At 50.0% G+C, this 16,224-nt stretch overlaps 2 protein-coding genes and 1 non-coding gene across 5 annotated transcripts in view; 2 read left to right on the top strand and 1 right to left on the bottom strand.

The window, feature by feature from the left end:
• Positions 1 to 3,328, top strand: part of SLC36A3 (solute carrier family 36 member 3) — a 29,830-nt gene extending 26,502 nt beyond the window's left edge. For all 3 annotated transcript variants that reach the window (XM_089336127.1, XM_089336126.1, XM_089336120.1), the window contains one exon: positions 1,073 to 3,328. In XM_089336127.1, the coding sequence (XP_089192253.1) occupies positions 1,073 to 1,142 (70 nt within the window). In that variant the 3' untranslated portion in view covers positions 1,143 to 3,328. The remainder of the gene's footprint in view (positions 1 to 1,072) is intronic.
• Positions 2,940 to 15,941, bottom strand: GM2A (ganglioside GM2 activator). Its single transcript, XM_002710320.6, has 4 exons — positions 15,818 to 15,941; positions 10,406 to 10,558; positions 4,936 to 5,118; positions 2,940 to 4,563 (listed from the first exon to the last, which is right to left on the bottom strand). The coding sequence occupies exons 1-4, from the start codon at positions 15,905 to 15,907 to the stop codon at positions 4,408 to 4,410; spliced, it is 582 nt and encodes a 193-aa protein (XP_002710366.2). The 5' UTR covers positions 15,908 to 15,941; the 3' UTR covers positions 2,940 to 4,407.
• On the top strand, positions 5,908 to 6,018 carry LOC127490850 (U6 spliceosomal RNA). Its single transcript, XR_007919242.2, has one exon. It is a non-coding gene; the product is annotated as a U6 spliceosomal RNA (small nuclear RNA).
• Positions 15,942 to 16,224: the final 283 nt, after the last annotated feature.

Raw genomic sequence — 16,224 nt, 5'->3', positions numbered from 1 at the left:
GGTGTAGAGGCCCAAGGACTTGGGCCATCTTCCACTGTGTTCCCAGGCCATAGCAGAGACTTGAATCAGAAGTGGAGCAGCTGGGACTCAAACCGGCGACCATATGGGATTCCAGCGCTGCAGGCCAGAGCTTTAACCCACTGCGCCATCCGCCAGTCCCAAGTCTGTATCATTTCTAATCATGAGAAACAAACTTCCCATATTAGGTTAAATAAATCATAATTCATCCAGAAAATAGTATGATGCCCCTAATGTTGCAAAAATGTATCCATTTTCTGTTGCTATGAGAGAATTGCTGAGGTTGAGGGACTTGTGAGGAATACAGGTTTGTTTTGGCCTGCAGCTCTGGAGATGGGAAGCCCAGAGCCTGGAGCCCGTGCTGCTTGGGTTCTAATGAGGGCCTCCTGGTGGAAGGGCAGGTGGGTGCTTGCCGAAGAGACATGACAAGGCCAGCCGCATACCCAATCCAGTCCTACCGGAGCTGCGCGGATGACCTCATCCCCTCTGAAAGGCCTTACTGTCTCTCAACACTGTCACCTTGGGAACCACATGTCAGCATGTATCTGGAGGAGACAAGCTGTATCCAAACCATAGCCAGCAGTAAAAATGTTTCTATGTAGTTTCATCTGTTAACATTTTATATACCACAGTATAGTGATCAAACCAAGCAACAGCGGTGAAACCCCATTTCTGGTCCTTTTTCTAATCCGGCATCCACATCAGGATCTCACAGTGCACTCATTCATCCTATTTCTCTGTTCCCTTCCAGCCTGTGGCTGCCCTTCCATCTTTGCTTATTGTTTGTGACCTTGGTACTTGCAAAGAGTACTGCTCAGTTATTTTGTAAAGTGTCTCTCCATTTGGGCTTGTCTGATACTTTCTCATGATTACAGTGAGATGATACTTTTTTGAAAGATTTTTTATTTATTTCAAAGGCAGAATGACAGAAAAAGAAAACAGATCTTCCATATACTGGTTCACTCCTTGAATGGAGGAGCCAGGAACTCCATCCTGGTCTTCTATGTGTGTAGCAGGAGCTTAAGCACTTGGGTTATTTTCCACTGCTTTTCAGGCGCATTGGCAGGAAGCTGGATTGGAAATGGAGCAGCCAGGACTTGAATGCATGCTCCGAGATGGGATGACAGCATTGCAGTTGATGGCTTACCCTACTGCGTCACGATGCCAGCCCAAAGATGACACATTTTTAACAAGAATACCATGCAGATGCTCATGCTCCTCTCAGGAGGTACTCAACATCAGCATGGCTTGTTACTGGTGACGTTAACATGACCACTTGGTTAAGGTGGTGGCTACAGGTTTCTATGCTCTAAAGTGACTATTTCCCCTGCCTAGTATCTTGTGCAATCCTGCAAAATTCTTTTCTCCTTGTGTTTGTAGCATCCATAGATGTTTCTTCTCTGTAGCAATTATCCCTGTGGCGTTTGCCTAATGGTGACTTTTTTCTATAACTCCTGCTACATTTAATTGAAATTCTGTTTCATATGGAGTTCAATTGTGTATTTTTATTCAATGGATTATATCCTGTTACTCTTACTATTTATTATATGCCTCTCATGCTTTCATTATCCTAAATAATTCTAAGTGTGTAGAATGCTAACTCCTACTCCTGTGGAAACAAATTGACTAACTAGACTACAGTATTTAACTGCAGTTCGTTTGTTTTCAGCTGTATAGTATCCCACCTCTCCAGTGTGGTTGCATTACTTATTTGATATATGGTTCACTCATTTTCCACTGTTTGCACTTCATTTTGATTTCTCTTCATATCCTGGTTGAATTTAATCATTTAGAAGGTATTGGTTTTCATCCGTGGTTCTTGGCTCCTATCTCCACTCCCAAGGCAAGCCAAAGGAACTAGAATTTCTCTTCCCCAAAATGGGTCAGAGAAACTGATCTCCCCCAACCTTTCTGTCTCAGAGCTGACTACACAGCAATTCTCTGGCCTATCCCTGTCCGAGACCCTCCCCCTCGGTCCAGGAGCCCGTGCGCGTGTGCGGGGCTGAGCACTCCTGAGCTGTGTCCTGGCCTTTCTGCTAATGCTGATGTATCAGCGGGTAGAGTTCTTCCTCATTCCCTTTTTAGAGCTAAATAATACTCCAGCCTGTGGTTAAGCCAAATGGGTTATTCAGCCATTTTTTCCCATATGACCATTTACATTGTTTTCAATATTTGTAAGCACAGTGCTAAATACGGCTAACCTTGTGCGTGTGCATTTTCGTCTTGCTGGACAAATTACCCATGTCTTCAAGGGTAATTGCCGGCAGTGCAATGGCTGCCAAAAGTCACACCTGGCATGGCAGGCAAACGAAGATTAATTGAGCTGATGAAGTTCCCTCCAAGAATGTGAACCCAAAAACAACTCTGAGGGGTGGGCATCTGGCCCAGTGATTAAAATGCCTGCATCCCACACCAGAGAGCCTGGATTCAATGTCGTCCTCTGGCTCCTGATTCAGCTTCCTGCTAATGCGGACCCTGAGAGGCAGCAGGGATGGCTCAAGTGATTGGTTTCCTATCACCCACAGTAAGATCTGGATTGAGTTCGTAGCTCCTGGCTTTGGCCGTAGCCACTGCAGGTATTTCAGAGGTGAACCAGTGGATGGGAGTCCCCAACCCCTCCCTCTCTCTAATAAATAATCATTAAAGAAACAAATGTGAAACCAGGCTAGAAGATCCAATAGAGGGGGAAAAGACTGTACTTCTCGTAAGGGAAACACAGAAGAGCAAACCAAAGACTCACCCTGCAAGGTGATTAACAGGAAGAAGCAGAGATAACGAGCAACTCACGAGACCAAAAAGCGCATCCCCAGGACCGCATCAGCTCACTGGTGCACTGCAACAAGGCCTCTGACCACCCACTGCACCCAAGCTTCTGAAACCCCGCGGGGTGATCAGCGGTGTGCACAAAGACCAAGGAGGACTTCTCAGCAAGTACAAAAGGTTTATTGCCATTCTAGGTTTCAGCAAGTTGTCATAGTGGTGCAGTGCGGCGGTGGGCACCATGGGCAGCCTGACCCAAGTCTGCCTCTTTGCCACACCCCGCTCCACAGAGCAGCCGCTGCTGGTGCCAACTCTTCAGCAGCTCTCCCAGTCCCTGGTGGGTCGCTGAGGCTGAAGCAGGCAGTCGTGTGATCCCTGAAGCTCAGGGCTCTGAGACACAGCCCGCGCCTCCACCAGCACTGGACAAGCCTTCTCCTGGAGACCACACACTGTGCGTTTGGACCCCTCTGAGGGGAGAAATGGTGCCACAGGATGTGCTTTAGACTAAAGAACAAGGCCATACAATTAGACCCAAGGTTGCAAACTGCATTTTGCAAACATCCATTTGGCCCCTGGGGCTGTACACTTTTTAAAAATAATAATTGCTAACATTTTAAAAGGTAAGATTTCATATAAAAATCTGGATTTGGGGCCTCTCCAATGGCAAAAAGTTGAGCCTCTCTGGCAATACTGGCTGGGCACACAGTGTTCTTCTATGGCACTGAGCAGAGCTGGAGAGCAGGCGCTCCCCATGGACTGATGGGCTGTCCTGCCAGCATTCCCAGCAGAGACGGGGCCTCAGCGGCCCTGGATCCCCATGTGTGTGCTGGTGTGTTGTAAGGAGTATCACAAGAGTGTGCAATAATGGAGGTCTTGGCTTTATCCAAAAAGGAGAAATGGAAGTCGGGTCTCAATGCACCATGTTCCCAGTGGTCCTTGTCACCCGTTGAAGTCCCTTGCTTGGCCCTACAGGAACCTGTGTTTGTAAGTGATCTCCAACGTCAAACATTCCCAATTGTCTCCCCTGAGGGACTCCCTGCCCCACCTGCTGTCTTCTCCAGGATACACCAAGCCCCAGTGTTAACTGGACGAACTCAGAAAGGATATTAATCACAGAAATGAAGCGAGGAGGAGACTAAGAGCAACTATTTTAGCCCCTTCATTGTAAGAATAGTTTAGAGTAGAATGAAAAATGTTAATATGCTCTCTCTGCTTTTAAGTCAGTGACTTAAAAAAAAAAAAAAGGGAGAAAGTCACCAAGAGGTTTCAGGAGGCCAACCTGGGTCAGTCTGAACTGAGTTTCCCCAGACTCACGGGTTCCCAGCCCATGACTGCTTTGGAAATGAATGAGACTCTTGGAAAGCCATAGGGTGGGCTGGACCATGAGGCGGCCAGCCCAGCAGGTGTCCTGGGCCACCAGGAACTGCCCAACACGTCCTCCCTGGGCTAGGGCAGATTGCGCCAGCCAAAAACCCAAGTGGTACAAAATGATTTTCAGTGAGGGTAGTGCAATCATTGCAGAGAGGGGCTAGAAACGGGGCAGAGGGTTGGAATTGAGCCTTGGTAAACACAAGATGGAGGAAGAGGACACCTTGCTCCTCCCCCTTCACGTGCTGTGGCCATGCTGCGCTATTTGCCCTTCAGGGAGGCGGCGATCTTGACGCAGGCCAGCCGCTCCTGGCCTCTGGCGAGGACCCCCTCAACGCGGTAGTTGCCGGTGCTGAGCCAGCTGGGCAGCTCCAGATCGGGTATGGTGAACTCGCTCTTGGGCAGTGAGTAGGTGCCCTGTGGGAAAGCAGGGGACCACAGATCAGTGGGAGCCAGAGTGGGGACACTCTTCCCTGGAACATCTCTAGGATGGAGCCCTGAGCCACCCCTCCCAGTCTGCTGAGGGCCACACGTGCTTGGAGACTGCCCAAGCAGCGTAGACTAAGGCTTATTTATAGTTTATGGGTGCTGGAGATAACCTCTAAATTCAAGTCTCCCATTTCACAGATGGAAAAACTGAGGCCCCCGAGAGACAAGCAATTCCACATAGGTCATGCCGACTTCCACATCCAGGGACATCCAGATCTGCCGGGGAGGAGGCAGTGACCCTCCTGTGCAAACCCTCTCTCTTTGGCCACAGGGCAATGCTCCTCCTGCCCGAGTACTCACTTCTTTGAAGGGGCAGTGGCAGGGGAGTCCATAGGTATGCAGGGGCTCTGGACAGGACTCCCCAGGGGGAATGAGCGTAGCCAGCATGTTACAGACGTCATCATAGGTGCAGCTGCCGAGCTGTTCCACGCAGGGGACCTTGATCCAGAAACCTGCCACTTCCTTCTCCACAGTTAATATCACCTGGTAAGAAAGAGTTTGAAAGGAGTTACAAGTTCCTGTTGTTTTAAGATTTGTTTATGGGGCCGGCACTGTGGCGCAGCAGGTTAAAGCCCTGGCCTGAAGCGCCGGCATCCCATATGGACGCTGGTTCTAGTCCCGGCTGCTCCCTTTCCAATCCAGCTCTCTACTACGGCCTGGGAAAGCAGTAGAAGATGGCCCAGGTCCTTGGGCCCCTGCACCTGCGTGGGAGACCCAGAAGAAGCTCCTGACTCCTGGCTTTGGATCAGTGCAGCTCTGGCTGTTGCGGCCATCTGGGGAGTGAACCAGTGGATGGAAGACCTCTCTCTCTGTCTCTACCTCTCTGTGACTTAGTCTTTCAAATAAATAAAATCTTTTAAAATTTTTAAAAAATAAATTAGAAATTAAGATTTATTTATTTATTCGAAAGGCAGAGTGACAGAGACACAGAAGAATCTTCCATCTGCGGGTTCACTCCCCAAATTCCCACAACAGCCAGGTCTGAAACAGGCTGAAGTCGGCACCCTGAAACTCTATCCGGGTCTCCCATGTGGGTAGTATGAACTCAAGTACCTGAGCCATCACTCATGCCCCCCACCCCCCGGTGTACTGGCAGGGAGCTAGACCAGAAGCTGAGTAGCTGGGACTCTTAGGGATGCAGGCATCCCAAGCAGCAACTCAACCCACTGAGCCACACTGCCCACCCCATGTGCAAAATCCAGGGCAAAACACACCAGCTCCGCTGCCTCGATAACGGCCTGCATTACATTTTAATCACAGAACTGCTATTTATCTTTTATTTACTTATGTACAGGGAGAGAAAGAACTGGAATGGGACAGAGAAGTTTAGAATGGCAGCTGCACCAGAATGACACGCAAATTCGTGGGTTGTTCCATGTTTTTGGAGGTCATTACGTGATGTAAGCCAAGCACAGAAAGATAAGTGTTAATGATCTCACTCATACGTGGAGTCTGAAAAATAAGTGATCTCATAGTAGTTAAAGATATGATGTTGGTTACCGGAGGCTGGACAGGGAAGCGGGGGGAAGAAGTGAGGAAAGGTTGGTTGAGGGGTACTAGGTTATAGCTAGAAAGCAGTAAGAAGTTTTGGGGTTCTACTGCACAGCAGCATAACTGTAGATAACGCTAACATGCTGTATATTTCTCTGTTTAACAAACACTAGAGGGGCCAGTGCTGTGGCATAGTTGATTAAGCCTCCCCTGTGGTGCCGGCCTCCCAAAGGGGCACCGGTTTGAGTCCCAGCTGCTCCACTTCAGATCCAGCTCACTGGTAATGGCCTGGGAAAGCAGTGGAGGATGGCCCGAGTGCTTGGGCCTCTCTGCACCCATGTGAGAGACCCGGAAGAAGCTCCTGGCTCCTGGTTTCAGATAGGCTAGGCTTTGGCAGTTGCAACCATTTAGGGAATGAAACAGCAGATAGAAGACCTCTGTCTGTCTCTACCTCTCTCTGTCTGCAACTCTGCCTCTCAAATAAATAAATCTTTAAAAAAATCTAAAAAATAGGATTTTGGATGCTTTTACTATAATATTAAATACTAGAAAGGATAAATATAGTTACCCTGAATGGATTTTTTTAACCTTGATTGGATATCACAGAATGTATACGTAGTCTCCAATAAATATGCACAATTTTTATATGCCTGTTACATTTTTTTAAATAAAAATGTTAAAATAGTGGTATGTAAATTGAAAAACTTGGGTGAATTCAACAACAAGTTTCATCACAGAATTTTTGGAGATTCTCTGCTGCAGAATCCCAGAGATACTGTGACCCAGCAATGACATGATGGTGGCACAGGCCCCAGGGTTACCTTCTCCTGGGCCTGTGGCAGACACTAACAACCGGATGTGACTCTTCTCTCCTTTCCCAAACCACATGCGTGCACTGAGCAGGCCCTGTGCAAAGCTCCTTCCACACTCACTGATTAACTCAGTTATTGCTCAAGAAAAACCCCCGTGACAAGGACTGTGCTGAGCCAGGTCAAACGGTGTTACAGGGACACACATTCAAATCAAGAGGCTCTCATACAAAACCGGTCCCAGACTGACATGGACCAGGACCAGACTGCAGGGCACATAAGCACAGGACAGCGTGGGGGGAGTTCAAACTGGAGTGCAGCACACCAACAAGTGGTTCTGCAGTGGACACAATTGTCCCTGCGCATCCACACCCAGGAGCCCCAGGGTACCAGCGTCCTCAGATGTCCTACTCTTTTATTTGCCTCAAATGGCCTTGTCACAGACAATGCACGCATATCTCCCTGTGTACTCCAAGTCACCTCTAGGCTATTATAATACCCAAACAACGTAAATGTTACAGAAGGAGTCCTTACACTGCACCGGGTAGGAAATAAGCAGGTAAGAGGCCTCCGCTCATCATGTTTCCAACCTGTAGTTGGTTGAAAACGTGGATGCAGAATATGCGGACCAGGCTGAGTGGATAAAAAAAACTTTTATTGTTCTGAAAGCAACTATTCACACACCCACCCCCAAGGCAGGCAATGAAGAGGGACAAACTGGTCACTCCCAAAGCAATTACAAAAGGTAAATGAACTCCCACATGCCAAAGACTGGCAGAGATTCTCAGACAATGCTCAGTGCCAGTAAGTGTGCAAAACAAAGGAAAATCTCCTTGCTGCTTGGGGATAATTTGATTTAAATATTTGGAGGCACTTTGGCAACAGTGGAAGACTTAAAACGTTTGTGCCCAGGCCATCAGGAAAGTATAAAAGGAGGCATTATAAGGGTGAGGATAAGGATAATTTCTATTAAACTGTTTATAATAGCAAAATAAATAAATAAAAACTGCCCTGGAAACAAAGCAAAGGTCAACAACAGATTTGTTGTACATAAACTTTGAGAGAGGCACAACAGAATATTCTGGCAATTAAAAATCAGGAGATTGACAGCCATCACAGTACACTTAGGTCCACAGAGACAAGGGAGAGCCAGACAGGCTCCGGGCAACCCTGTGTCCAGCAAGGAGACGTAACCAGGCAGGAACAAAGAAGATCCTGACAAGCTGAGAGGCAAGCGTCAGCCTTTGTGCAAATTTGCCAGGCCAAGCATAAGAGGCAGCACCCAGAAGCTTCTGCCAATTTCTCGGTTTGCCAAGAACTGCTCGGAGAGGGGAAGTCCCTGGCTGCTACAGAGACGTGAAAAGTTGAAGATGTTGCAAAGGCAGCTGAAGCTCGCTATGAAAGAGGAATGAGAACTTCAATCCCTCCCAAAGGGGAAACCAAAAAAGAGAACTTCAAGGATCGCGTGCAGCCAAAAGGCCTCCTTCGGACTTCCGCTTTCTGTTCTGAGTATCTCCCAAAAAAATCAAGGGAGAACGCTGCGGGCCATCCCCCGGTGACGCGGCAGAGAAACGGGGCCGCTGACAGGCTGCCTCGGGAAAAGCAGGTTGCTCGGCTGAGAGGGAAATGCAAAGAACCCGCTGCATGGTGAGCTACAGGAAAGCCTGGTGCAGCGAGCAAGGGAGTCGTCCAGGCTGCAAATCAGAGCAGGAGAAAGAAGGAAGAGGAGGAAGACAGGGATGAAGATGAAAGAGATGATGATGAGAAAGATGGTTCTAGCACACACAAATCAGTCTTTTTAAAGAAAAAAAAAAGGAGTCATAAGCTGTGTGAGATTTGCTTTTAAACCATGCAATATTCTGAGGCTGGTGCTGTGGCACAGTGGGTTAACGCCCTGGCCTGAAGTGCCGGCATCCCATATGGGCGCTGGTTCTAGTCCCAGCTGCTCCACTTCCGATCCAGCTCTCTGCTGTGGCCTGGGAAAGCAGTGGAGGATGGCCCAAGTCCTTGGGCCCCTGCGTCTGCGTGGGAGACCTGGAAGAAGCTCCTGGCTCCTGGCTTCGGATTGGTGCAGCTCCGGCCATTGCAGCCAATTGAGGAGTGCACCAGCAGATGGAAGACACACACACCCCCACCCCCGCCTCCTCTCCTCTCTCTGTAACTCTGACTTTCAAATAAATAAATCTTAAAAAAAAAAAGTACAATATTATTTTATTTTTCTTGGCGGGGGGCAGGGTACAGGTAGCACGTGACCTAATGTGTCTTCAGATAGCCCTTTCCAGGTGGTGTTTTCAATAGCCACGATCCTTGCCTGGAACACTGGGGATTGTAAACTGGCATGGAAATTTAAAGCAGATTCTCCCTGGTGCTCACAAAAATCAGTTTCATATGGGGAAGAGAGCGTTTTCATCTTCAGTTGTCTCCAAATATAGCTTATACAAAATAATTGTTCTGTTAATGAATATCCCTCTGTGAGTGCAAAAAAAAAAAAGTTGCAGCTGTTTTGTTGACATTCTGAATGCTTCCAAGTAAATGTAAAATTAATGTAAAAAAATGACTGAACTGGAGCTGGCGTTGCGATGCAGCTAATTAAGCCTCCACTTGGATCAAACCCTGGCTACTCTGCTTCCAATCCAGCAGCAGACAGTGGCCCCCACCCACGTGGTGCTCTCTTGGCTCCATCTGGCTGCTGTGGGCATTTGAGGAACGAATTAGCGAATGGACGATCTCTTGCTGTCTCTGTCTCTGTCATTCTGCTTTTTAAGTAGTTGAGAATAAATAAATAAACATTTAGTTTTTAATGGTTAGGTCAACCTAGGACCAATGCCATAGAAGGAGTATGGAATATATAGCATGATACAAACAAAAAGTAAATCTCATAGCAAGCGTCAGAAGATAATCCCACTAGTATAAATGCACATATATTTACAATTGCATTAAACCGTCTCACAGAATAAATAAAAAGCTACCAGTGACTATCTCTTGAGGAGTGAGCTTAAAGACACTGACAAGGAACACAGCTGATTTCATTTATATGCATTAAAAATAAACATACATGTTAACATGATTTTGCAGGGGAAAGAGGCAAAGAATATCCTACAGAATGTCAAAAGTGCTTATCTGTGCTTTATCACTCGGCAGTAAGATTTCCAGGGATTGATTTATTTTCTTGCTCTTTCAGCCAGTTGTGTTATCCACAGTGACTAAATATTACTGACTAACTGATGTGTCTGTTCCATAAATAACAGCTACAAAGCTCAGCTACCCAATGAGAGCCATCAGCCACTGGTGTCAGCCCTCTGCAGGAAGTGGGGGGCTGACATCAGAGATTCCTGTCAGTCCTGTGATCCTGAGTAAGCCTCTGGATCTGGGGGTGCTCTGCTGCTCTGGGACTCTGGGATCCCAAAACCCTTCTGAGCACCCCGAAGCGGTGCCCTGTGGGGTCCTGCCGGCCGACCCACCGCGCTCACCTTCAGAGGAGTATCGAGGCGTACACCAGTCTTGCCCTCAGTGCTGATGGTCACATTCCCAGGAATGACGACAGGGTCAGGCTCCAGCGTCAGGCTCTTGATCACTGCGGGGTCCTTCCCTTCATCGCAGTTATCCCAGGAAAAGCTACTGAGCTGGCTCAGCGACACAATCCGGCAAGAAAGAAAGGGGAGAAAAGGTTAGGTGGACAAAAGGAACTGCCACAGATAAGAAGAATCAACAGAAAGACTCCAGTGTGACCATGGGTGAGGCACCTCCCCCGCCTGAACCTCAAATTTCACAGTGAACCTTGGGATAACGCCAGTCCTACCTGTTTTGTAGGCAGGGCTAAAATTAAAAGACTCAGAAGACAGAAATTTCCCTAAAAATATGCTGTAAAGTATAAGGCACAACACAGCAAACACAGAACCATAAAGCAGAAGATTCACCTAATCTACCTCTGCCCACTGCCTTCTCCCATCCCCCACCTGCCTGCTCCCTGCGGCTCTCCAGCCAGCCCTGGAAAACCAATACAGGGCAAGGTCTTGGTGGAGTCACCATTGCAGCCCCCGCCCGAGACCCCGTTCACATCATTCTCCATGTCCAATCCAGGACCGGGAAACACAAAACACAGTGGGAGGCAGAACAGCACCAAAGCCCCACCCTCAGGAGGCATGTCATGAACCTGGGGGGAACAGGACTCACACGAACACATGACAAGAGCCCCGTGCTTGATGAACAACACCAAGCCTACCCAGGGCTCGCTGACCACCCTCCTGTGACTCACGCCGCATCCCCAATTAGTCACCCTCCACCGTCCCCAAGAGATGCCCCCGTTCTCCCTCCACATCTGCCAGGTCTCCTGTCTCCATCCCTGTCTTGTGCAACTCTGTCCAACCACTCACTCTGCACTCCTCAGCATCCTGTCTACCTGCCTCGGGGTACCCAACACCTCCCACACTGTGCAGACTCCCTCCCACCTACTCACACCTTGCCCACCAAAGGACCACCAGCACTCCCACCACCCACCCACACCCTGTCTTGGGAAACAAAACCCGCCAGTCCCACAGGTCCAAGTTGACTTCTGTCTTCGAGACACCCACAGGCAACTGAACCAAGAAGGAACACAGACCCCAGCTAGGGACTGGGGTTCTGCCTGATTCTGGAAATGAGACACAAGAGGCTGAGTCACCTAAGGTCGTGGGGCTTGGTGTCTTGGGTCATGAATTTTGAGTTGGGCCAGAGCACCCAGACCTGAGATCGATGACTACACTGAAAGAGACAAGAATGAAGGGCTCTGCAGGTCTATGGGACAGGAAGCAGACAAAGTCACCCTATCCTACCTACTAAAGCAGGACAAGGTAGCACGAAGGGCGTGGCTTTGGACTGACAGGTGAGTTAATGGAGCATCGGTCAAACACACCTGGGCTGAAATCATAGTCCAGCCTCGTAATTTCACTGTATAAGCCAGTTTACCCCTTCCTCCCAGGCCCGGTCCAAGGAGCTGATACACATGGTTCATAACCCAAGGCCGGGCACAAAGCGTGACTTGGCTCACTAAATGACAGCCATGAGACATCTCAGCCTCCACTTCCTGCCATTGGTTCCATGAAATTCCTTGTATACCTGTAATGAACTTCTCCTTTACTTGAGCTTCTAGGAATGGGTTTCCATTCTTCCAAACGGGAAGTCATGCCGTGACTAAGGAAGGCAGGACAGGGTAGACACCAGTAAATGCTTCCTTCCACATTCATCCCACAGATATTCATGGAGCAACAAGCCCTGGGCTAGGCACTGTGTCCCTGGTGGTAAACAATTAGACACGGTCCCTGCCCTACCTCGAGGAGCTTGTAGTCTAATGTAAATAAACATCACCCACTAGGATTTGTGAGTGCCATCAAGGAAATGGACAGGAGGGACTCACTTAAGCAGGGCGGTGGGGAAGCAATGCTCCACTGAGACCCGTGTAGGAGGAGGAGTAAGCCACGTGAGTGCGCGGAGGAAGCACCTGCCAGGCAGAGAGAACCCAGGCCTGCGGTGGGGCGGAGCTGAGCGGCTGGGGGCACTATGAGGCCACTGGGCTACATGTGGTGGATGGGGGCCAGCTGAGGTTGCAGGGGTGGCAGAGGCACTAAAGCCAGACCTCACAGCAGGCTGAATGACTTCCCCAGGCCCTGAGGGCTCATAACCAGCTGGCTACCCGCATGGCAGTGCCCAGCCAGCTGCCTCTGCAGCGATACAAGTTTCACGGTTAGGTCAAGGCTCATGAGGAGAGGAGCGATGGATTAGCCATCAAGGCCACCAAGGGCCAGGCCCGGCACAGTGTATTTGCCATCTCCAGCCTAGGCCAACCTGTGGGAGGAGGTACAGCTCTAGAGGCGGTCTTACAGATACAAATCACAGAAGTAGACTAAAATGACAGCTCAGCCACTCTCACTAGCAGAGACCACGCGCAAGTTAACCCCTTGTGGCTCCAAGTCCTCATTTCCTAAGTGGCAGTAATTATATCTTCTCATAGGGCTAATGGGAGCGTTAACATTCCATACACAAAAGGTACAAAGCAAACTCCTCTAGACTGCTAAGCTCATGAAAAACAAAGACAGACTGAGAAACTCATTGGCCACTGGAGCGGGAGTCATGACAACAATGGCAACAGGATTTCCTACACTGAGTCCTGGAACAGAAAGAGTATGTTAATAGAAAACTGGCAGTGGGATGGGAGTTGTGGCACAGTGGGTTAAGCCACCACTTGAGATGCTTGCCTCCTATATCAGAGTGGCTGGTTCAAGTCCCGGCTCCTCTACTTCAGATCCAGTTTCCTGCTACTGCACATGCTGGGAGGCAGCAGATGGTGGCTCAAGTCCTTGGGGCCTTGCACCATGTGGGATATCTGCATGGAGTTCCAGACTCCTGGGTTCAGCCTGGCCCAGCCCCAGCTGTTGCAAGTATGTAGGGAATAAACCAGTGGATGAAAGATCTCTTGTTCTCCCTCTCTCTCTCCTTCTCTCTGTTGCTTTGCATTTTAAATAATTAAACCCTTTCTAAAAATGAAAAAAGACAACTGAGGAAATCCAACTAAAATCTAGAACTAATAGTCATGCATCGATGTTGGAGTCTTAGTTTTGACAAATGCACAATGACAATTTAAGACACTAACATGAGAAACTGGGTGAGGGGTCTTACAGAGAAGCCATAGTATCTCTGCAATTTTTCTCTAAGTCTGAAATTATTCCCAAATCAAAAGTTTACTAGGAAAAAAAGCACGTGGCTCAGTGAACATCACATAGCATGTGGCACTAAATAATATGCACTATACAGCACCATAACAAAGAGTCTATTAAGCATGTACTACATGCCCAGGCTGAAGCTAAACATTCTCCCCTGTTAACTAACACTCAGGCCCGAGCCACAAGTCCGGTTAAAGCTAGCAGATGGTTAAAACCCCAGCCTACAGCACCAGCATCCCATATGATGCCAGTTCAAGTCCCGGCTGCTCCACTTCTGATCTAGCTCCTTAACAACACACCTGGGAAAGTAGTGAAGGATGGCCCAAGTCCTTGGGCCCCTGCACCCACGTGGGAGACCTAGAAGAAGCTCCTGGCTCCTGGCTTCAGATTGGTTCAGCTCGGGCCATTGCAGCCATTTGGGGAGTGGAATACCAGATGATAGACCTCTCTCTCTCTCTCTCTCTCCCCCCTTAAAAAAAAAAAAAAAAAAAAAAAAAAGCTAGAAGAGGATCCAGGTTCCCGGATGCTCAAACTCTAACACCTACCCACAGTCTCAGGATCAGGGCTCTGAATCATGTGAGCCCAGAGAAGACTACAGGTTACAACAGACAAGGATAGAAAGTGCCACTTCCTATGGAAGCTTGGTTGAGTTCCCATGGGCCTGGGTGAGGTGGGGGTCTCCAGTACCTCTCTCTCTCTCTCTCTTTTTTTTTTTTTTTTTTTTTTTTTTTTGATAGGCAGAGTGGATAGTGAGAGAGAGAGATAAAGGTCTTCCTTTTGCCGTTGGTTCACCCTCCAATGGCCGCCACAGCTGGCGCGCTGCGGCCGGTGCACCGCGCTGACCCGAAGGCAGGAGCCAGGTGCTTCTCCTGGTCTCCCATGGGGTGCAGGGCCCAAGCACTTGAGCCATTCTCTACTGCCTTGCCTGGCCACAGCAGAGAGCTGGCCTGGAAGAGGGGCAACCGGGAAAGAATCCGGCGCCCCGACCTGGACTAGAAGCCAGTGTGCTAGCACCGCTAGGTGGAGGATTAGCCTATTGAGCCGCGGCGCCGGCCATCCAGTACCTCTCTTAAACTGCCAGCAGGGGACCCTCTAGTGTGCCAAGGCATCCGTAGCCAGGTCACAGAGGAGCAAGTGCAGGGCTTGCATGCAAACCCTACCTCATAGTGGACTGACCTGGAGCCAAGACAAACAAGCTCAACCCACACTCAGGCCCCTGCTCCTTCATTAAGTAGGCAGAACAGACAGCCTGCCACCCAGGCACGGTGAGGCCAAGCCTGCTGGCTGTTATCACTTCACTTGCAATTTTAGAGCTCTCTCATTCACGAAAGCCTCTGCCTTCATTCACAACTCTCCAAGAAGCCGGTTGGCATCACACCCATCTTACTGATGAGAGCAAGGTGCATGCATTCCATGGACTGGGGCAGAGAAAAGAGTCGCACATCTGGCACTGTTCCTAGCTCTCAAAGCTTCCCAGGGTATAGGGAGGGAAGCGATCTAGAGCAGACTCCTCTGCTCCAGAGATGTGTCTTGCCCAGCTATGCAGCAAAGAGGACGTGGGAGTGAGCTGCTTAGTTCTCAAAATGATAGCACTTCCCTCTCCCAGGGGTCTGCAGCATGAGGTGCTGTGGAGTGAACAGGGAAGCTGGAAGGGGTGGGGGGGGCGAGAGGCGGGGTGTGGAGTTGGGGTTGGCCTCTTGGTGTCTCACCACAAGGAGCAGAGGGGTCTCAGGGCCGGATCTTTGTCACCAGATGGGCCAGCGTGGACCCTCTGGCCTGCACGGCTCTCAAACCCACCCACCCCTCAGGAAAACCCGGAGCACTGGAACAGGCGGAGGGACGGGGTGCCAGGCCTTATCCTGGAGTGACTTGAAGTCACGGCGTGGGAGGCGAGCAGGGAGCAGGGCAACGGGGCAGAATCTCTGGGCCTGGGATTGGCGCCTTCGTTTTGCGCTCAGAAAAGAGCAGGAGAGCAGAAGTGAGATGAACCCCTGCAAACGAGCCGGGGGGCTGAACAGGGCCTTGGAGGTCAGCTGAAGGACCAAGAGTCCCAGAATTAGCGGTTTGGGGCCCCGACGGCGGAGAAGCAACTCTAGGAACAGTGGCCACCCCTTCATCCCACTCGGAGCCGCACACACCCGGGGGCGGGCAGGCTGCCATTAAACTCCTAAAGCAGGAGGCACTCACCTGGTTCTGGAGAAGGTGCGCAGGGGACGCGGGGTGGGCGAGGAGCAAGCCCAAGGCGACCAGGAGAGCAACCTGCATCGGAGAGTGCATCGCGAAGGGCGGTTCCACGCCACGCTCACTGCACAGTCTGCCGCGGCGGCTGCGTCTTTAAATGCCTGCCTGCACTGATGATGCAAAGCTGGGCATTGCTATGCAAAGCAGAGCCCAGCCACTCGCGGGGTCGCCCCGCCCCTCCCGGTCCAGCCCGGAATGGGACGGGAGTCTCCCGGCTCCGCCTCCTTGAGGCCCTCCCAGCTTGGGAATCCAGGTCCTCCTCCTGGGCGGAGGGTGGGGAAAGGGCGGAGAGAGGCGGGGAGCGCCGAGAAGGGGCGGGGCTCGGTAAGGCCAGGGAGGGAGAGGAGCCCCGG

Source organism: Oryctolagus cuniculus, chromosome 6 (assembly GCF_051225735.1).
Source record: "Oryctolagus cuniculus isolate XC-2025 breed Fujian yellow rabbit chromosome 6, ASM5122573v1, whole genome shotgun sequence".
In the NCBI taxonomy this organism is placed as follows: Eukaryota; Metazoa; Chordata; class Mammalia; order Lagomorpha; family Leporidae; genus Oryctolagus; species Oryctolagus cuniculus.
This window is presented reverse-complemented; position numbering and strand designations above follow the sequence as displayed.